General features: G+C 39.7%; 1 protein-coding gene across 2 annotated transcripts; it reads right to left on the reverse strand.

Annotated features, from left to right (window-relative positions):
- Positions 1-2799: 2799 nt before the first annotated feature.
- LOC108247965 (WW domain-containing adapter protein with coiled-coil-like) lies at positions 2800-21684 on the reverse strand. Of its 2 annotated transcripts, none has more exons than XM_017436403.3 (13): positions 21213-21684; positions 20775-20808; positions 20294-20483; positions 19667-19758; positions 18607-18716; positions 15336-15430; positions 9542-9823; positions 7666-7782; positions 5710-5858; positions 4242-4333; positions 3770-3947; positions 3515-3642; positions 2800-3420 (listed from the first exon to the last, which is right to left on the reverse strand). In XM_017436403.3, exons 1-13 carry the CDS (start codon positions 21251-21253, stop codon positions 3351-3353), a joined length of 1578 nt encoding a protein of 525 aa, XP_017291892.1. In that variant the 5' UTR covers positions 21254-21684; the 3' UTR covers positions 2800-3350. The 2 variants fall into 2 exon arrangements, with proteins under 2 accessions (XP_017291892.1, XP_017291891.1); XM_017436402.3 differs by having other exon boundaries at positions 3770-3950.
- Positions 21685-22082: the final 398 nt, after the last annotated feature.

Here is a 22082-nt window from a genome sequence, read left to right on the forward strand (position 1 = left end):
TCAGTCTGATAATGTGTGACGATTACTAACTCCACTGACCTCTGGGGTGTACCCTTGCTAATCTAATGGCTAAGCATACTGCTTGATCCACCTCTCAGCACACTTTTTCCCCTTCTTCCCTGAAGCCTCCCCCCCAGGGTTAGAAATGGTAAAGATCTCATTTATAACCCTGACCCCCCTTCTAGTTTAGTTAACACATGGACATGTGTCATAAAGGGAGGATGGTGGACATGTTTGGACACTAACACCTTCTCTGCTTGTCCTGACTTTGCATGTATACGAACAACCAAAGGCAGCTGGTTAGGGCTTCCCTGCTTAGCCAGTCTGAGTTCACTCCACAACCAGGAACCAGGAGACCTTTCTGTGATGGAAGACATCAGACAACAAGCCGGGGGGCTCCTTTGATGGCTTGGTTGACTCCAAGTCCTACCAACAACTTGGATGGACACCACTCCATACAGAACGGTTCCACTTCCTCAGGATCCAAACGACTGCATGCACGACAAAGAGCCACACTAAAGGAACTTATTTGGATCCACTGGTGAGTGGATTAAAGAAGTGAGATTGAAGGCAGCCCACACTGTTCTACAGAGCAGAGAATGATCTGGACAGTGATAGACTCTAACCTCAACAATGCCTCACCTACAACACACCTTTCCCTCATATAGGTGTGCTCCAAAAAGACTTTACACTCCAACAGCACACAAAACACACGAGACAGTGTTTTTTGGTGATCTAACAGGGCTGAAACCTCCCAGTAACTCCTGTTCCACCAGAAGAACTAGTGGCTGTCTCCCCACACACCCACATTGTCCAACTGGTCGTTGCACGCCAAGAGTGACGGGCAGAGATCACCCTTGAGGGATCAGAGCTGGATTGCAGAACTCCAAACTGGTCCAAAAAGAGTGGGGAAATAAAAGTGATGCAAAAACATCATATATAGGGATAGCAATTAGCTGTTGGGTAATAATTTTAATAACCATTGTCATTGTACTTCTGTGGTATTTGTACCATCATTCTAACCTTTTAATTTCTTTCCATCTTCCTCCACTACACTCTTTCATCTCATATGTAACCAGGTGGAACAGTTATTTGTCAGCACATTTAAAGTCATTTTGAAATTTCACTGTTGGAGCAGTCCTGTAGTAAAGTTTGTTTTTATCTCGGTAAAAAGACGTTACATAAGTATATAAAACTGGAGCGTGAGAAGCGGAAGTTTGGGAGAACATGAAAAGACAAGGAATGGCTGTCAGTACTGTCTGAGATTTGTTTGTTCATCCTTAATCATCAAGGTAGTAAATGATAAATAGGTCTGTTGTTGATATTATATATCTAAATCCATGTTTAGTGTTGTTAGTTTTAGACTTGTAGTATATCCATCATATTGTAAGGGTTTGCTGGCATGTGGAATATGTTCTGATATGAGACCTCAGTTTGTTTTTATTTTTTTTTTTCTTTTGTGAAAGAAAGTAGTTTGCTTTAAGAACAAGAACTTTGTAAGGCTAAATTTAGCAGCAAGGTGGTGCTTATTTTCCAGTAGGTGCCACTGCTAAATTTTGACTAAAAACATACTGGAAACAAAGAGTCCATATTAAGGACAAAATCTGCATTTGAAGTGAAACAGGAACCATCTGTCTTATCATTGTCACAGGCTCTGCAAGTACCAACAAGTACCTCTAATGCAGGAGTCCCGATCCTCTAACATGGGATACAGAAGTTTTCATTGCCTGGTCACTGAGCACAACAGCAAATGATGTGGGTTTTGGTTGGTTCTGTTGACTGCAGTAGAAACACAACTCAGGTGAAATGTCCTTCTCAGATCAGTTCTGAGGTAAATAGAACCCAGAAGGAGGGAAATCACAAACCAGCCTGCAGGAATTACCAGAAAGGCTAGAAAAGGTTTGCTACAAATTTTATATATATATATATATATTTTTTTTTTTTTAATTTACCACACAAACTAGGTCCAGATCTTAATCCCAGTCCATCATTTGGGGACCCCAAATCTAAAGAATAGTCCACAAGATAATGTAAAACCAACTGGACACTTGTACTCTTAATTCTCTGACAAAGTGTACAACTTCAATTTGAGGTCCCCACAAAGCTGCAGGTGGAATCCCAAACAAGCTTAGAGCCAGCCCGTACAGACAAACACAATTTAGGACATGCCGAAGGTTAAAAAAAAAAATAAAATAGAAGCAGTACAGCATTTATTCACATAGTTTATGGAATACAAAAACTCTTATATCCAAATCCCTCTCAGAACATTACCTGCCCCCCAAAAGCCCCCCACATCAGACAAATGCATCCACTTCATCCGTGTTTTTAAATGTCTGACTGCAGTTAAATTAATGTTCCTCTCATGACTTAATCCTTTAAAAAATGGCCACATCTGGCTGGAGTCAGGTAATAAACAGACTGCTGCAACACAAAACTTTCATGTATTAGAACTCTTTTCTCTAATTGGCTTCCTTTTATCACTACAAACCAGCTAAAATCCATGTGCAACAGTAAATCAGCTTCACATGAACGTAAACTCGTTCCTTCACCAATCTTTAACCAAATCTCTTGGCAAGATAAAAGAAAGGAATGCAATATTTTCCAAATAAGCAACAAAATAATGAGATTCATCTAAATATGGCAAAATGAATGAGAACACAGCCAGCATGGTTACTAATGATAACAAGTTTGGATTTACTGGCAGGTCCAACAGTGTGCTCTTTTATCATGATGGCTTTGAAACATCCCTACTGTGCAGCAAATCTGTACCGCTACAGAAACACCACTTCACATCAAGTGGAACTTATAAGCAAGTGTAATCAGTGGGGGTTTTATTTTAATCTCATAACAAGTAAAACCAATCAAGCTTGAGACACAGTGGGATAGCAAAACATTTTATGAGTAAATAAAAATAAACAGTAACATCAGTGGCAAAGAAGTCATACATTTAAAATGCACGACAAAGTCCAGTTAGGAGGTCTGACGGGCTTCATCAAAGAACTGCCAGAACAATTATAAGATGGTCCTCACCACTACACATCAAAACACACCAGGAAACAACCCAACACGATACACACGGTCCAAGAAGGTGCCATCTGCAAAGAGCCTTAGGTTTGCTGCATCCACTTGGTTTAAGTGTCTGCACTTGGCAAACCATCAGTGAGAAGAATTCATGTGCTGGAAAGACAAGTTCTAATGTAAAGAAGAAAAATCACAAAGACGTGTCTTTTGTTTTGTTTTTTTTAAACAGTAGACATAAAAAAGCAGGCGGCGGCAGCTTGCTGTCCAGGTTTATGCTTCTTTTGCTCACTGATTTCATCTAAAAATCCAAGTCTTTTCTTCTGAGGTCCTTACACCATGTAGGAGTTCTGATTCTTCAGTTTGTCCAGCTCTTTGCTCTGCTGTCTCAGGAACAGGATTCTATTATTGAGAGGGAAACAAAAAGCCAAATAATAGTGTATGCATGCAATCATTTGGTATGCATGTCTTAGCAACTGTTTTCCCTCCTCTTTACCTCTGCTCCCTCAGCGTGGCCTGAATTTCACACACTCTAACCAGGGATCGCAGGTTTTTCATCTCTGTGCAGATTTCAGACATGTACAGGCTGCCCATGTTGTGGAAGTCCTCTCGCAGCCGGGCTGCCTGGTAAAATCAAAGCAATGTGTGTTGTCTGGAAGATTTACATGACAAGCACCAAACACACTTCAACTATGTTGCCCAACAATATGCCCTGTGAGACCTGAGCTCTGCAGTGCTCTGGAAATCTTACCTGTTTTTCAATGTTCTCTGAAGGCCACCCTTGGATATGTCTGATGAGGTTTTCATCAAAATGAGCTGCCAGGGAGGGAGTGAAGGAGCTGGGGGGGTCTGACTGGGTTTGGCTGGTACTGATGGAGGACGCATGAGGCAAGGCAGATATGTTTGATCCCGTGCACAGAATCTCCTGGCTGCTGGACAATTGAAACAATTTGTTAAATGCATGTAAATAAAAATATTATAGCATTTTCCTAATGCTGTAATACCATTTTACCATACTGGTCAGTGATCACAAAGTTTCAGGCCAAAAACAAAAAAGTTAACTTCTTACAAGTACGGAATATAAGAACTGCTCATTCACTGTAAACACATTTAAGAAAATAAGACAGACTCATTTCTCATTGTACTGTTCTGTTTTATTTCTTTTGCCTCATGGCAACATCATCATGAATAAAAGCCTGTGTGGCTGGGGCTTAGAAAGCTACCTTCTCTGCTGCATAGTTCTTGGGTCTTCTGGACGTTTTTCTGTTGTCTGACACAAAGACGGTGCTCCTTGCTTCCCTGAAGACATACTGCCCTGAAGAACAAAGAACAGATGATATGAGAATAAAAACAAGGTAGTGGCATGAGGGAGAAAGCCACATAGATTAGGAGAGGGTAAATGTGGTGAGTTAAAGCCTTTCCAGAAGGAGGACTGAAAGCCACATAATCAAAAATAAAAGCAGAAATATATACAGTCAAATGAAAAAATCTTAATTATTTTTATTTCTAAATATTTGGGTGTTTGCAGTTTGATATATCTAATAACTGATGGACTCAGTAATATTTCAGTATTGAAATCATCAAGTAATGTTTATCCGTGTGCAGATCGATTGTTCATGCCTGCGCTCTCGGCTGTTTCAGGAGAACGCCTCATGTGAGAGGAAGTGAAGTCAGCAGAGATGTCTCAGACAGCTGCAGAAGAGTTAAGGCACGCTGCTAGCTTAGCTGACAGCAACACAGTCAGTGATGACTATTTATTGTTTCCCTTTCCAAAGCCCCAGAGCACAGAGGCGCGCTTTAATACCGCACAGGCATGAACAATCGATCTGCACATGGATCCTGCTTCTTCCTGGTTATTGACCAATAGGAGAGGAGCTGGACCAAGAAGACAGCCTCCTCATTTGCATACTGAGGCAGAAATGCAAACGTGATTAAAGAGCAGCAGGAAATGTGTAAGGAAAAGGCAAAAGCAAAATATATATTTCTGCTTTTAGTTTTGATTATTTCGCTTTCGTTCCCCCGTATTTCCGTACTCCATGAAAAGTCACAAGGTCAGGTCTCATTCACATAATCACGTGATGAAACTTGCATCATTTTTTTTTCTTGTAGCAGCTTCGTCCGCCCTTTTTGTGACACAAGACCTGGGCTGAACTTTTTTGTACGGGGGTTTGTGCAAAGTATCAGAAGTTGTTGTGGGCGTGTTTAGTTTTGATGGAGTCATTTTGCTTCTCCTGCTCCACTGTGAAGCAGTAGCAGGCTGTTAGAAAATACAGCTGTTCTAGCAAAACTTAGAAACCTATGAACTTACAAAGACTGCGGAGACACAGATGGTTCTTCGTGGCTGCGGTGGCTAGAAGGAGGTTTGCCTAAGCCGGGCGGCGGAGGGACAGGTTCACCTCGTTTGCTCATTATTGCACACCGTCATATTTGCAAATGTGAAATGACATGTACAGTCTCAGTGGGTTTATTAAACACATCTAGTCATGGTACGGGAAGCAAAAAGCTGTACAAGGACAGGAGACAAGAGAAGCCGTTTTAACGCTGTAGGAGGAAGGAACCCAGGAACTCTGATCTGAGTGTCTTGTGGACTATGAAAGGTGTGCAGAAAACGAACGGCTCGCAAACACGTGACTGTGAACAGACTGTGTGACTTCTCATGGAGTATGCTGGAGCCTTTATGAAGAACAATACCCTGGTTTGTGAGGGGGTAATGCTGCCGGCGTGCAGGCCGAGATAGGATTTCTGTGGGTTCTGGGGCGTGCCGTTCCGAGGGGAGACATATGGCCGCGGTGGTGATGCATCTGATGTCAGGGAAACTGGGGACTGACTGGAGTGTTGGGCTGAAGACAAGAAAACACAAGATCAATATCTCATATCTCACACAAATAACAATGGCAAGTGCTGAAAGTGAAAATACTAAAATGATGGGCATTTGATACACATCCTTCACACCCGTGTTCATTTAGTTTTAAGATTTGCACAGAATGGAGCATTAAAGAGCTTTGCATGTCTTAACAACATGACTTCCAAAGATGACATTTAAGTCAACTTCTAAATGACTCGGCATCTTAAAGGATTTCTATAATGCTACACACTTTACTGATGTAACACAAAAACATACGTTTATGTATTTATTATTAGGCTGAAATGGAAAAAGCAAAGCACTTCAATACTCCTGGTAGTGAATAAGACAATTGGAAGAAAGTGGTTCAAACCAGAAACACTAACTGGGGATGAATGGACTCATTTACTTGATCAAATATGTGTTCAACTGACTCTCACTTAATTAGTGGTTTTCTCCATAGAGGGTCTAAATTGGCTGAATAAGATAAATGCTTTCCTACTTTGGTTGCTTGAACAAAAATAAGATGTATATTATCAGTCACTCATAAACCACTAAATGTCTACAAAAAATAAAATAATATTAAATTCTTTATTTTTAATCTATTGTTTAATAAGTATGAAATGCAAGCTCCTCTTCACTTTCTTGTTTTTGTACAATCTCTGTTCCAAAACTTTTCCTGTTGGTCAATATGAAAATAAATAAACCTTATAGTAACAATCAAAGCTGTGCTTGATGTACTGAAAAGCCGACTAATGTGATGTCCTGAGAAAAAGAAAAATGGTTAAAGGTGATTTTTGGGGAATAGCAAATATATGTCAGGCTGGTGTTACAGCAAACATATGAATTATAATGTGACAAAAAAGAAAAAGAAGTTCCACTCTGCTGTCTTCATGAATATACTTAAGAATAGAGAAGAAATAATTTAAATGTAATTAGGTGCACATGCAGACCAGTGATGGATCCGTATACAGCTGACACAGCTACAATGGGTGGCAGAGGGTATCAGTAAGAAGGACAGGATACAACAGTGAGTGAAGCTCAGCACCCAGAGATCATTCTGTAGACACACAGGACAGCACGACCAGCACTGATGAACAACAGATAACATGTTCTGACATTCATTTTGTTTTTGCATTGTCACAGACTGTGCACACATAATGACACCAAGGGCAGAGGACCAGTCCGGCCCGTGTTGTAGACAGGCACACCCGTGTTACTCCTGACATGCTGTGGGGAACCACAGGGTATGACTTCATGTTATCTTTGGTTTCAGGGGACCTTGGCAACACAACATGTGTGACAGTGACATTCGGCTTTTCTGAGACAGCACCCTGGTACAGTCATTCAAGAAGACAAGGCCCATCCAAGGGACTTACTGTCCACAGTAGGACCTCAACAGGTTCCTCATCTTTCCCCAACTGAACATGTGTGGGATCAGTTCAGAGATCAACTCCAACCCAATGCATCCATTCTGGATGTCAAGGGCCAGTTCTGACAGCTGTGAACTGATGCCGACTTTAAAACTTTGCTTGTATTCAGGTCCAACAAGGGGCCACGCCCTACTGACATGAGACCAGCAGTGAGTTTGTACATTTGATTTGATATTGTAACATAACCTTTCAACACATGAAGTTTAGTTTAATTTCTACCACTCTGTGTGGAAGTGTAACTGAAAGATTTCAACTTAAACTATGAAAGTCAATCTTAATATCCTGAAAGACACTAAACTTGCATGATATTCATTTCATTAAAGGAATGGTGAGAGCAGGATCCTTTGTGAAGTCTGCAGACAGATGTCGTACCTTGGTTGGAGTGTTGAGCAGCGGAGAGCAGAGAAGTGATGTTGAAAGCAGGTCCATTAGTGAGGAGCTTATGAAGCACAGACCGCAAGGAAGCTTGGGTGACAGCAGCTGCCAAGACTGGAGGGAAGAACATACAGAACACACACACACACACACACACGAGCACAGAGACATACAGTAAGAGAGCACCAAAACATCTTACACAGTGCAAACAGGCTTTCCTCATCTGCCACAGGAGATGGCAGCTAATCACCCCCGTGCGAACGTATGACCCACACGTAAGACAGTCAAAGACTTTTTTTTTAAGAAAAAAACCTATTTCAATGTAATGCATGTGATAATGTTTTTATGTTGTTTGTTCTGTTTAAATCAGTAAAGACAAGACTGTTTCTTCTTGGTGTTATTGTACCAAAAGCAGCAATCCTAGAAATTCTCTCAACACCTTCTTTGTGGACCACTTTTTTAGGGTCTTTATTGAAGCTCCTTGTACGACGTATAGGCAATATTTGCTGAACACGCATATTGGCTCGCTCCATCATCAAACAAGCATTGAGACGGCAGCACAAAAAACCAAAAGTAAATGATATAAATACATTACACTGACTAAAATAAGTTTACCAACCAATAATTAAAATGTAAAATCTCTAATGTTTTTCATGTTCTAGGCTTGTCAATCAATTTGTATTTATTTTAATTGTATTTTTGTTTAAAAAAATATTACAAAAGTGCCTTTTTTGAAAAACTAGTTGTGTAAATATCTGACAGAAATATCTTACAATATCACATATTAAATAGCCATATAATCATCTTTCCTGTCAACTTTAATCTTTTTGTTTTTACTAAACCATGGATGGCCAGTGATCGGCCAGCACCACCTAACACCAGGGGAAACCCTCATGTATTATTCATTTTCTATGAATTTATTTACTTGGACATAAAATGGTATTGAACAATTTTCTATTGAAAAAGCATTTCATCTAGGGACTTGGAGATAAATGTATATTATTGCAGATGTAGACTTGATGTAGACTTGGTAAGCTTACCAAGGCTTAGCCTTTTTTTCTGGGGGAAACCCTGCATAACTTTCTGAAAATATTGCAATAATTTTCAGACAAAAAGGAGATTTCTTAAGAACATATAAGAATTTATAATTCTGCGTCTTGTGGAAGACCTTTAAGGAGTACGCACCGTCCTGAAAATATTCGACTCGGTCAGCTTGCTGAGAGACGCAGTGAAGTCAGGCTGGCAGGATGTTGGGAGTGGAGTGTGCCGAGAGGGGCGGAGCAAGTGGCCGACTTGCTGGGAGGAGCTTGGAACCCGTTGATAACTGCTTGCAGTTCTATTTAATTTTGTTTCGTTTCACACTTAGCCCAGTTTGTAAGACACAAACACTGAACTGTAAGTACAGTTATACTGGTTAAAAAAAAGCCAGTCTCTGTTTCCCTTCCCACCACTGTGGTTATTGTTCAAATAAATGTTTTCAGAACATACACTACTCTTTCCTTCCGTAATAAGTTTGAGTGAATAAATCGGCGCTGCACTGGGTGACACATTAAGGAGGGTGGAGTGGAGGGTGTGTAGGCAAAAAAAATTGCTCTTATAAAAACAACCATGGAATGGTTTAGCTTATGGTCGATAAATTCGTCCAACTGCCCAACCTTAATGGAGACCAATCAGTGCTTTAAAGTTCATTCATACACCAAAGGGGCACACATCAGAGGCAATGACGGGTTCGGTGCCTTGCCCAAGGACACTCTGACATGTAACTGCTGCCAGGAATCGAACCTCCAACTCTCTCAGAGGATGACTGCTCTAACCACTGATCCACAGCTGCCCCGGTTGTCAGTGTTGCGCTCCCACCATCACCATACCTCACCTTCATTAAGCTTGGCCATGTCCATGTTGCCATTGTTCATCTGCAGAGTTGCCTGCAGCGCTGGGAGGAGCTGATGAAGGAGGGCCTGGTCCTGAAGCATTGCAGCTGATGGCAACTGCACAGCTGGCGCTCCCTGCCCTGTAGAGGAAGAAGAGGAGGAGGAGGATATGGTGGTGGGCGCACAACCTAAAGACCAAGCAGCAGAGTTTAGGCTCTGAGAGGACGAGGAAGAAGAGGAATGGCTGCTGACTGATGTTGTGGATTGGTCTCCCAACGCCATTTCTGTGAATGAGAAAAGTGAAACAGGTAAACACAAAGCAAAGTACTTGTGTGTGTGTGTGTGTGTGTGTGTGTGTGTGTGTGTGTGTATAAAATAAAGCTCTTTGTATCAGTATGCTAGTGTAGCTTTCATGGTAATTAAAAGAAAAACATTTAAAACAAAACAACTGGACTTCTATTCTGTAGTTCAAGATGTTTTGCTTCCCATCCAGGGAGTTTATGGAATTCAAAAAAAGGGGATTGTAAATGTTTTAATCCAGTTCATGGGCTAAATCCAAATGTTTCAACTCTTTTTCAATAAATAAAAATTTAGGTTTTGGAAAACTGTTCTCTTTTAGAATAATAATTAAAAAAATCAGCATGTGCTTTAAGGTATGACTAACCTGATCCAAGTAAGTTTTAAACAGTATATCTACACATGAGAAGTCATGTTCAGTGTTTCCCCTAGCAATATTCTAGGAGGATGCCTGGCTCCACAAATGGTACTACCCATCCGCCCGTGAAGGTCATGGCGTAATAAATTTAAAAACGTCTGTACTTTTCCAAATCACTGCTGCTGGTGGAGATTCCAAAGCTGAGACATCATCACCCACCTACCCACTGAGCAGCGCTGTGCCCCTGACCTTACTTGGACTTAAGTATCTAAAATTTAACATTGTAACAAATGCTAATGCATCCTGAGCATCATCATTAGCATACAGACATATCTGATTTGAGTGCCTGAACAAATTCTCTAGCAGAGACAGAGTGCTGCCACGTGAGCATGCACGGTCTGTTAGTTTGTCTCTCTAGGTGGGACTCACTGTTTGCGCCACTTTAGTGCTTGGACTTAAAAAATAATAATACTAAAACACCTATATCTGTATGCTTATGATTATAGCAAAAGGTGTGTCTCTATTTTTTTTTTCTCTGAGTGTATCAGAATCAGATGTTGGTAGTTTATTGTAGTTTGTTATTCTCAGGTAGTTTTGTCTCTACTGATTGGGATTACTCTTATTTAAAAAAGGATCAAATCTATTAAGACTCAAATTGAAATTTTTATGTCATTGAGTTTTTCAAATCCTCAATTAAACTTTCCTATTACAGAAAATTAACTCCATAAGGCCATTGATAAGTTGAAATTTGGGAAGGCTATGGGGTATGATAACATTTCAAATGAAGTTTTAAAACAACCTGGTTTATTTTGTGTTTTATTTAATCTTTTTTCCATGTTTTGAACAGGGTTTGGTCCCATCTGATTGGCAAAAATCTATAATCAAACCAATCCCAAAATCTCAAACCACTGATCCTCGAGTGCCCATGAATTACAGGGGCATTAGTTTACTTAGTTGCGTATATAAACTTTATTCTAGCATTCTAAATGATAGGTTATTTGAGTATTTGGAATCCTCTAATTTACTAGCAGAAGAACAGAATGGGTTCAGACAGAAAAGAGCCTGTATAGATCATATATATTCCTTAACCATAATAGTTAATGGCAGGAAACAAGAAGGAAAGTCTACTTTTGCATGTTTTATAGATTTCCAAAAAGCTTTTGATTGTGTTAACCGAGAATTGCTATTTTTTCACTTATTAAAAGCAGGAATTGATGGAAAATGTTATTATTCCATAAAAGCTGTTTACCGTAACTCAGAATCTTGTGTTCAGGTAAACAATTATAGAACAGGTTGGTTTTCAAGATTTTTTGTCTCCCACTCTTTTTGCGTCATATATAAATGATCTGGTAATGACAATTAAAGAGGTAAATGTGGGAGTGAGAGTGGGTGAGAAAGTTTGTATATTATTGTATGCTGATGATATTGTAACATTGCTGTAAGTGAATCAGATCTTCAGAAACTGTTAAACATTACATGTGGCTGGTGTAACAAAATGAGATTAAGGATAAATAACGCTAAAACTGAAGTTATTCATTTCAGAAAACAGAGCCATGCACTAACAACATTTACATTTCATTTTGGGTCTTCTACTCTGTTTATTACAAATAAATATAAAGATTTGGGATTTACTGTGGACGAACATTTAACATTTGAAGAAGGAATAAAAACCCTCTTGGACTCCGCTGGAGGAGCGTTGGGTTCAGTCATAAATAAAGTTAAACACTGTAGTGACCTGGGATATAAGGTGTATACAGAGTTGTATAGATCTTGTGTTTACCCAGTTCTAGGATATGGAGCAGGAGTCTGGGGTTATTGTAAACAACCTTACAGTGAAAAAGTGCAATGTAGAGCCCTGCGTTATTTTTTCAGGTGTGCATAGACATACTCCTAAATTAGCACTATGTGGAGATATGGGCTGGGAACCTTATGAAATAAGATTTATTGCTGATACGGTCCGACTATGGAATAGATTTATTAACATGCCAGACCATAGAGTAACAAAAAATATTTTTTCTTGGGATTTCACATATAGGTACACTTGGGCCAGACAACTGGAGAAGATATTTGAGGAGGCAGATCTTCAGTACATTTTTAGGAATAAATTAAGATGTAATACTCAACAGCTTAAACAGTTTTATTTTGAAGCTTATAAACATCAGTGGGCTATCGATATCTTACATAGACCAAAACTACGCAACTATATTTTATTAAAAGATGCTTATGGCCTTGAGCCATATATAACATGGAACTTGTCAAAAACACAAAGGTCCTTGTGTGCTCAGTTTAGATTTGGTATTCTGCCTTTGGCTTTGGAGACTGGACGTTTTCGTTCAGTCCCAGAGGACGATCGAATATGTCATTTGTGTGATTTGGAGGAAGTTGAGAATGAAGTGCATTTTTTGTTTTATTGTCCCTTATATTTGACACTGAGAAATTATTTATTTACTAAAGTGTTTTATGTTTATCCAGATTTCTTTTATTTAGCGGATGAGGACAAAATGCGTTATGTATTTAGGTATTTTTTGTTTCAGTTAGCACAGTTTATTTTGAAGGCCTGACACCTTAGAAAGAGGACACTTTTTGTTAAAAGAATGTTTATATCTGTCTGCTTGTGTGCTTGTTTGTATTTGTTTTAATGTGTCTTGTAAGCCCATGTGGGCTGGGCACTTGTGAGGGTGTATGACACATTTAAAAATAAAAATCAAATCAATCAATCAAGATAATGTATCTGCAAATTTCAATTTTTGGCTATTTGGATGTGGTAGTCTTTCGTATATTTGGAACCATCCTGGGATTTAACTGAACTGTGAAAGAAGCAATTGTTGTAATTCAAATCATCTGGCTGAGAGGATTCAGGCCCATGCAGAACAGGAGTGGGGACAAACCATCACCATGGTATATGTCACATTAGATGCTGACTTGTGCAATTGGCTTTGAATTGGCCTCTGGAGTTGCCTTCCACATTCCACGTGTGGTGGAGAATACCCTGTTTATTCTCCTGGTTTCCACTTCTTGAGTGTACCTCCTCAGACGAGTAGCAAGAGCTTTGAGGTGTTGTTTGGCAGTAGGTAGAGCTTCAGGTTTGGACAAATGGCTTGCACTTAAATGGCTTGCACTTATATAGCGCTTTATCTAGTCCAAGGACCCCAAAGCGCTTTACACTACAATCATTCACCCATTCACACACTGATGGTGAAGTTGCAGCATTTCTGTAGTGGATCATTTCTGTTGCTCTGACAGCTGGCTGATTTCTCTCTGAGTTGCCTTGATCTCAGCTTCCAGCCTTCTTTGTGATATTTAACATGTTTATAGTTGGGGTGCAGTGTGTTTACTGTTAAGATTAGTCAGTTTTACTGTGTTTGAGTTAAACTAATGAGGCGATTTTTAAACGTAGAGCTCCATCTTCTGTTTGAGATCGAGGATGGACGATCAGACCCAGAGATGGTGGCCTCAGCCTAACACTGCACTGCTGTCAGAATCACAGGGTTTCCCCCAGCATTTTATAAGCCTGGCAGGCCGCCAGGCTAAGCTCCGCCTGTTTATTATAAATACGTCATTTTTTATACACGTTTTTTTTCCATCCACTCCCCCAAAACCACTTCCTTTAGCTACCTCACCGTGTGAGGGTGTGCGCACCAACAGTGACACAATCGCGCTGTCCCCGCCCCTGTGCGAAGGTCCCGCGCGGAGTCATGTTGTGCACCTTTTATAACTTTGTGTGGACCGCGCTCCGTTCAACCATCTGCTCTCTTTTTACCGTATTTCCACTGGTTACGTAGCGTACTGCCCTCTGTCTTTTTGGAGAATACTGCTCCGACGTAAGCACCAAGTATAAACGTCTCCACCGTGTGCTCAGGTCAGCTCCCTGTTCACGGAGCCCTGCGGGACTCTAATGAGCCCTGAGGCCGAGCCTCCTTCAGCTACCTGGAGTTAGCATGTTGTCAGAGCCACAGTAATAAACATGGGACGAGTGGGTTTAACCAAAAATGGTTAGTTGAGCTGAAATTCAGCAGGTGGCTTTACAAGACTGAATATGGTAAGCATGTTTTGTACTTAGTGAAAATATCCTTGTTTAACAGTAAAATGATGCTATTAAATTCATCATTAGATATAATTTGTTTTGTTGTTCCATGTAGTGATCCAACATGCAGCCTGTGCCACAAAAAGCACAGTCCAGCATCTGTCTGTTTGTCAGAGTTCTCTGTTGTTATTCATTGGCCTAGAAGTGAGACGTGTGTTGGTGCTTTGTTTGCACTTTTTCATTTATGTTAATTTAATTTATTTGTAAATGTGACTTAAATTAGGATTTGAATTAGGTGCAATCAATTTGTATTTATTTTAACTGTATTTTTGTTTAAAAAAGTATTTCAAAAGTGCCTTTTTGTAAAAATGTAGTTGTGTAAATATTTGGCACAAATATCTTACAATATCACATAATAAATAGCCATATTTTCAACTTTCTGTCAACTCTAATCATTTTTTTATTAAATCACGGTTGGCCGGCGAATGGCCACCTACCACCGGGCTTAGCCTCTTTTCTGGGGAAACCCTGAATCAGGTAAGTAAAACAATAAAATATGTCGTATACTAACATTGAGGCAGGTAACAAGTTACACACAATGTAAAAAAGTGGGTGAACTCAAATGCTAACGGTAGCCAATGTATTTTTTCAAAGTCAAACAACCTGAAATTGCTAACATTAGCCAGGCAGTTGACCAGACACCACGATGTGCTACTGTTCGCCATAGTGTCGAAGGGAAAGATGCTGGAGTAACAAGTTGAAGAGTGCCACAGAAAGGTTACAGCATTGCTTCTTAAATGAACTGGAATCAAGAATCGTTAGGAACCGGAATTGTTCAAATTCAAACGGTGTCCAACCCTAATACACATACATATGTATATATTTGTGTGAGAAATCATATTTTCATATTAAGAGGCTCTGGTAATTTTCTCTGAGAAGTCCCGAATAATACACTGCAGTGAGAAAACAAAGTCCAATTCTTTGTCTTATTGGTCCAGTTGTCTTGTAACATTTTGGATCCTGGTGTCAGTTGGAAATGTTTAGTGCTAGACTACTGTGACAGTGTCTTAAGGAATGACAAAATTAAAACATGACATGGTTTTTAGTTTAGTCTTACTATTTGTGGCTTTGTCCTGCAAAGTCTCTTGTCTGTAATCCATGTCCTTGGGGAAACTGTTAGCAACCATCTTTGCTGAATCTTTCTGTCGTTCCCTGAAACAGAACAGTCACAATGAGCAGATTGTTACAAAACAAATAAATATTCTTTACGTACTGTTGAACTTTGTCAACATCTAAACAGAACACTGACTTTATATTCACAGTAAACGTATGAGTGATTGTCAGGATTTAATTTAACTATGTGCTCCAAAAAACAAAAAAAATTATACAAAGATATAGAGCAGGAAATTACACTTCTGTACATTAAAAACACAGCATGTATTCCAAGAAACTTGGGAAGTTATGTAAAATGTAAAAAACTGAATGCAATGATTTACAAATCTCATGAAACCCAATTTTTTTTACAATGCAACAGACCAAACATCAAATGTTTAAACTAAGAATTTGTACTATTTTTTTTAAAGATAATTTTGAATTTAATGGTACCAACACATCTCAAAAACATTTTGTCAGGGGCAACAAAAGGCTGTAACAGTAGGAGGTATAAACAAGAAACAGCAGGAGTAGCATTTTGCAACTAATTAGGCTAACTGGCAACAGGTCAGTAAGAGGACTGGGTACAGAAAGTAAACATGGGCAGAAGTTCACCAGTTTGCAGGAAACCTGTGTCTAAAAATAACAGAACAAGTTCAGAATAATGTCAATAGATAATTGTAAAGAATTTGAATATCCCATCATCTACATTTCACAATATCTTCAATTCAAATGTTCTAAGGCGAAGTGGAACACTGTACTGTGGTCAGACAAATCAAAATGGCTTTAAATTCTTTTTGAAAAGCATGAATGTCATGTCCTCTATACTAAAACAAAGAGGGACCATCTAGTCACAGTTCAAAAGCCTGCTGGGGGTGCATTTGCTCCTATAAGAGGTTTACACATCTGGAAAGGCCCAATCAATGCAGAAAAGTCCTAGAAGCACTCTTGCAGACTGTTGTGAAAAGAAGAGGAACAGTAGTAAACATACCTTTTTTCAGATGTGTATTTTAGGCTAATTTCTTTTATTTGTTTTACAAAGTTTAAATGGTCTTGCCCCATCCTACCTCTCTGAGCTACTTCACCCATATTCTCCTGCACGGTGCCTCAGGTCAGCCAATCAGCTGCTCCTGGAGATGGGACAGAGCTCAGGGGACAGAGCTTTTTGTGTTGCTGCTTGAAGATGGAACCACCTTCTGTTTCACATCAGTCTAGCTCAGTGGTAGACATTCCTGGTCCTCAGGGCCACTATCCTGCATGTTTCACTTGTTTCCCTGCTCCAACACACCTGATTCAGTGCCTAAATGACCTCTTTGTGTTCTACACCACTAGATTACTGTTTTAATCTACTGTACAGAACTTTGGTTACCCCTGCGGTTTTTTAAAATGTGCTATAGAAATAAAGTTGATTGATTGACTGATTGCAGAAGCCTGTTAATCAGCCATTGATTCAAATCAGGTGTGTTGGAGCAGAGAAACAAGTAAAACCTGCAGGATAGTGGCCCTTCAGGACCAGGGTTGCCCATCTCTGGTCTAGCTCCTTCACATTACGCTTTTAAAACTCTTCTAAAAACGCATTTTTATTCATTAGCACAGCCTAAGACTTGCTTTTATTTATTTTACATTTGTAAAATAAACCCACACATTTGAAAGCCTTTTTCTGAATATTGGTCACTTCCCAAAGGTTTTCATGCAATACATAAATAGTATAGTCACTTAAAAAAAAAAAGTCATGAGAGGGGTCTGAAAACTCGCTCAATAAAGTGACAAAGTCTCTAAAAAGGTAACACTGCTTGCACCCAGGCGCACCGTACATCGGAAAGCACAACCCACCCTGCCCGGCTCTGACTGGCTAAACCTTTGGCTCTGGTTTGTGTTTTGTTTAAAGCAGCGTCAGCATAATTAGATGTGATGGCTTTATTAGGACCATGACAAAAAACACTTTTTTTCTTTTTACAGATGACGTAAATCTGTTGTAGCGACTGAGAACTTCAATCCATATTTAATACAACGTCCCAATTTCACAGGAATTGAGGTTGTAAAGGATTTAGTTTGTTAGTTTACCAGTTTATGACCTAAATCCAAATGTTCTTCAAATTAAAAAAAAGGTTAAGTTTTGAAAAAACTGTCTTCTCTTTTAAAATATTATAAAAAGCAGCATGTGCTTTGACTAATCTGATCCTAGGAGGTTTTAAATCGTATATCTGCACAATAATTAGTTTTCACTTAAGATCATTTTAAATGGCAGCCTCACCTCTGTCAGCCCGCCCCAGAGCAGCTGTACCACCATCAGTGCATGAATGGGTGAATGAATGATGAATGAATGTAAAGCACTTTGGGGTACTTGGACTGGATAAAGTGCAATACAGGTGCAAATTAAATAAAAATTGTAATGTAGAATAAGTAACTGCATAAACATTAATCCCAGAAAGCCACTGTCTAAGAAAACTCATTAAATCTCGACTAGTTTGCCACAAGGCATGTGGAAGACTCCATGGTCTTAATCTGAGTTTTCTTCAACAGTGGCTTTCTCTTTGCCACTCTCCAATAAAGCTGAGACAGCCGTTGTCACAGTCTCTCCCATCCCTCCTGCTGAAGCTTGGAACTCCTTCAGAGAGCTCACAGGGGTCTTGATGGCCACTCAGTTTGTGAGGACGGCCTGCTCTTGGTAGATTTACATGTTCCATATACTGTCATAATGCATTTACCAGAACTCCTGGGGATGTTTAGCGCCATGGAAATCCTTTTGTATTTATCCCACCTTGTACTTTTCAATAATATTTTTACTTTGAGTTGAATTAGGACAGTCACTTTAAAGGGGGTAAATATTTAGGTAATCACTTATTGTACATGACATTTATTATTTTATTTTGTTGCTGTAGAAATCTCATATCAATTTAACATTAAAGAAGTTTTTAATTAAATTGTCTTTTGTAAAGAAAGCCAATTTATATTGACCATGATTGATTTATGACAGCAACAAAAGCACATTACATGGATGAATACTTTTTATAGGCCCTATAGCTGCCATTAAAGCAACTTTCTGCAAGCTTGAATTTCTTTAAAAATTGAAAGATAAGTGGTTTTCAGTACTTCTTTTCCCACTTTATTCAGGCCAGGAAAAATATGAGAAAAACATTTCCATACTTTTAATGACTTTTAGGAATCTTGAAAACAATTTTAATAATACTTTTTCAGTCAGAATTTAAGTGCATGTTTGCTACAATTCAACTTGCCTCTCCAGCAGGTCCTTGGGCTTCTCCCACTGAGAGACTTCAGTTCTACAGTTGTAGTAGTACTTCTTACCAGAGGAGCTAATGTGTTCTGTCCAATCATCTGCTGGGTCCTAGTGTTCAGAGAGAAACAGCATAAGAAGATCTGCAATTACAGTTGGGGCAGCTCATTTGTATCTCTTTATTAGGAGCAAAGCTAATGCCCCTTTTCCACTGGCTCTATTTCAGAACTCCCGCTCTACTCTACTCTGCTCGGCTCTATAAAAAATGCATCGCGTTTCCACTGGACAGTTTGGTCGGTAGCAGAGGAACGCCTCCTCGTGTTGGTGGTGGTGGGGCTCCAAAGCCACACCCCCAGACATCAGAACAGCTATGGTCAACGTTGGCCCTGTGTTGTTGCTGTTTTTTTAAACTTATGGGGATTCTCCTGAGACTTCAGGAAGAGAGGCGCAGTGGAAGAAATGCTCTGGATGCCGCGATTGTTGCACGGTGTAGGACAGTTATCCGCCGGAGATTTTAGGCTTTACGGCGCCTTCAGCTGGGGGACAGACGGCTAAACGTTGCAGGGTAAGCTAACGCTGCTGTTTATATTATATTCCTACCTTCACTCTTTATGCTTGCATCTGGTCACACCCACAACCAATGAGTGAACAGGAGCTAAGCTTGTGCCACCCACGAAGCAGGGCCGGCCCGGCTGGCCCGACTCCGAAGCAGGGACCAAAAAAACAGGGAACAGCCTCGAAAAAATGCCGGTGGAATCGCGCGCAAAGAAAGCTGAGTAGAGTGGAGCCGGGACCTTTAGAGCCCGTGTAAAAGTGGCATATGTGTACAAGAACAGCTGATTGGTATAGGTTATGTGTTACTTTAAACAACTGATAATATGACAGATGATTTTAGATGTTCATAATATTGGTTATGGTTATGATAAAATTCTTCTGATAAATACACATCTACATAATGCCCAACATAGCAAGTAACAAACCAGAATGGTGGCTTATTCAACAGAAAGGGCTGCAGATGTATCATCTGACAGCACAGGACAACTCAGGTCAGCACAACTTTCCTTATCTGCAGGTTTACTCTGACTTGGATGAGATTCAGCAGCATGGTGGAAGCTGTTGTTGTGGGGGGTCTCCTGAGGAGATTCACTGGTCCCTGTAACAAAGCCTTACTTTAATCAGGTAATGAAAAATATACAGTATTTTGCAGAAGACCAAATTTTTCAGAGAAACTAATGCTGTGACAGAAACCATTGCTTTGCTGTATGCTGATGTGCTGTGATCAGATAGCTGAAAAAAGACAAAATTCTCCGGAACTGCATTTTGTTAATCAGTAGAGACTAAAAGTTGAGCTTTGCTTTTAATATACAGCCTCTATGTGATCACAAAAATGGTGAGAGTAAATTGTACAAGCAACAATTTATTTCTAAGTATTATGTCAATGATCAGCACTAAAAGATGCCAAAAATAAAACCTGGAGACCAGAGCATTCTACCAAAAAGACTTTGCACTTATTGGTTAGCCAATAAAAGTGATCAGTTTTAAATACAGAAAGCAGCACTTAGGCTGCATTCTGCCAGTGAGTCTTTTGCCATAAAAGTTTAGTTCTCTTGTTCTCTCTCATCTGAAACTTTCAAAGAATTAATAAAACCACAAATAGTTGAATGTGAAGTCCCAGCACCAAGCCTTACCATTTTTTCCTCTGGCAGTATAAGAGGTTTTGGCTTTGCCATGTCCTGTTCCATCACTGTGTCTGCTAACAGGACTGTCATCCGACCGCCGCAGCACCTTATAAGGGGGCATGGGATCTGATGAGCCATCCCGCACCTTGTTAAAGCGATGAAGGCTGGTGCACTGGCCCTTTGGCTGAGATTTATGGGTCTGGAAAGCAGAATAGGTAGTAGATACATTTGTGAGGGAATGCTCTGTCTTACAGCAATAACAGTGTTAACAGAAGAGCAAATTTAATTCACTAAGTTACTGTATGAGTAGTACTTTACTTAGTGCCATAATCTGGAAATCTTAACAAAAACAAGCAGGCAGCTGGTTCAAGAAGTTGAAATGCTGTCTCTTATATTATTAAGACTTTAGTATTTTGTTTTAATGTCTAGATAGACTGGGCACTTTAATTATCATATCAGGTGAGTCAATATTACCCTGAACATGTCTTACCTGATAGGATTGTGAATCCCTTCGGTCGTTGCACCTATAGAGATACAACAAAGGTAAAGTTTCAAGGAGTTTGCACCTTATTTGATTGAGCTTGGTAAGTTTTCTTCTATAAGTAAACGCTTATAGACCATATTAGTTCGCTACCATTAGCAAAGCTAGCACGGTTACTAGTCTTACACCATTGCCAATATTGTTCCAGAAACAAATAGTTAAAATATAAAACATCTATAGGTTTAATTTAACATTATCGTGTTAGTTAACGTTATCTTAACGTTAGTCGGTTAGCTTAAAAAAATAACCGGAACCTCTAGAAACTATTTGCAAGCTAGTAGCAGTTAGCCGCGATAGCTAACGGTTACGAGGAAATACCAAGCTTTCAAGATGGATCAATTATGTACCACCTCCAAATTCAAACTCTACGGTTAATGTCTGATTTACCCATCGCTGACTCTTGTTGGTTTCCTTGCATGCATCACCATCAAGGCCCTGATGATGTGAGTATGTGTTTGAGGGGGAACCGTGGCCTTCTATCTGCTCTCAATTGTTTTTTTCCTCTTCAGCTTCCTGCTGTCTAGTCTCAGTCTATCTTACCAAACAGACAGCTACAACAAGTCGCCCCCCGAGCACCAGCATTGCACGACGGGTGGTGTTTCTTAAAAACCACCCTCAGTACATCAGTTGACATGTAGTTATAATACGCGGCTGCCTCGGCCGAAGAGAGCTGAGCGAAGAGCACCAGATGTACTAGGAAACTAAAAATGTTTAGCTAGAAACACTAGGTTCCGGTTTGACTTTTCAAAATAAAGTTGTCTTTTGGAAGCGTTAAAGCAGACACAAACCTAACGAAATAACTAAGGAAATAAATAACTGCTGTTAAGAAATCAGTGTACTGATTGTGCATTCAGTAGTATTGACCCTTCACAGATGCCGTAGTACTGGTTTCGCGCATGCGCGCACGGGTTCATATCGGGTTTGGTCAGTTGTTCTCCCATGTTTCCACTGGGCACTGTTGTGTATGCTAACAATCGTGATTAAAACAAGTTGCCAGCTCAACAACGGATCTCTTTATTTCAACAACATACAACACTCAAGTTATAAAGATACTGACTGTAATATTGTTTTGTTTGAGGAGCAGTAATTTATTTCTACCACAATATGGCGCAATTCAGCGGCTCAGTAACGTGTTACTTTACCCCGCACCAATTTTTCATGTGTAATGTTAGCTCCAATGTCCTTCCGAATAAAGAATAAAGTGAAATGTCTCTATTCAACTTATTACCTCAAGTTCAACGCTGTTGATGCTTCAAT

This window comes from Kryptolebias marmoratus, linkage group LG20, assembly GCF_001649575.2.
Source record: "Kryptolebias marmoratus isolate JLee-2015 linkage group LG20, ASM164957v2, whole genome shotgun sequence".
Classification (NCBI taxonomy): domain Eukaryota; kingdom Metazoa; phylum Chordata; class Actinopteri; order Cyprinodontiformes; family Rivulidae; genus Kryptolebias; species Kryptolebias marmoratus.

Excerpts from the sequence above, each read along its gene's own strand:
- LOC108247965 (XM_017436402.3), bottom strand. The coding sequence starts at position 21,253 with ATGGTGATGCATGCAAGGAAACCAACAAGAGTCAGCGATGG. Across the intron at positions 15,431-18,606 it reads CCCAAGGACCTGCTGGAGAG|GGAACGACAGAAAGATTCAG; the intron begins GCAAGTTGAATT and ends GTTCTGTTTCAG. Across the intron at positions 3,951-4,241 it reads AGAACTATGCAGCAGAGAAG|CAGCCAGGAGATTCTGTGCA; the intron begins GTAGCTTTCTAA and ends TCAATTGTCCAG.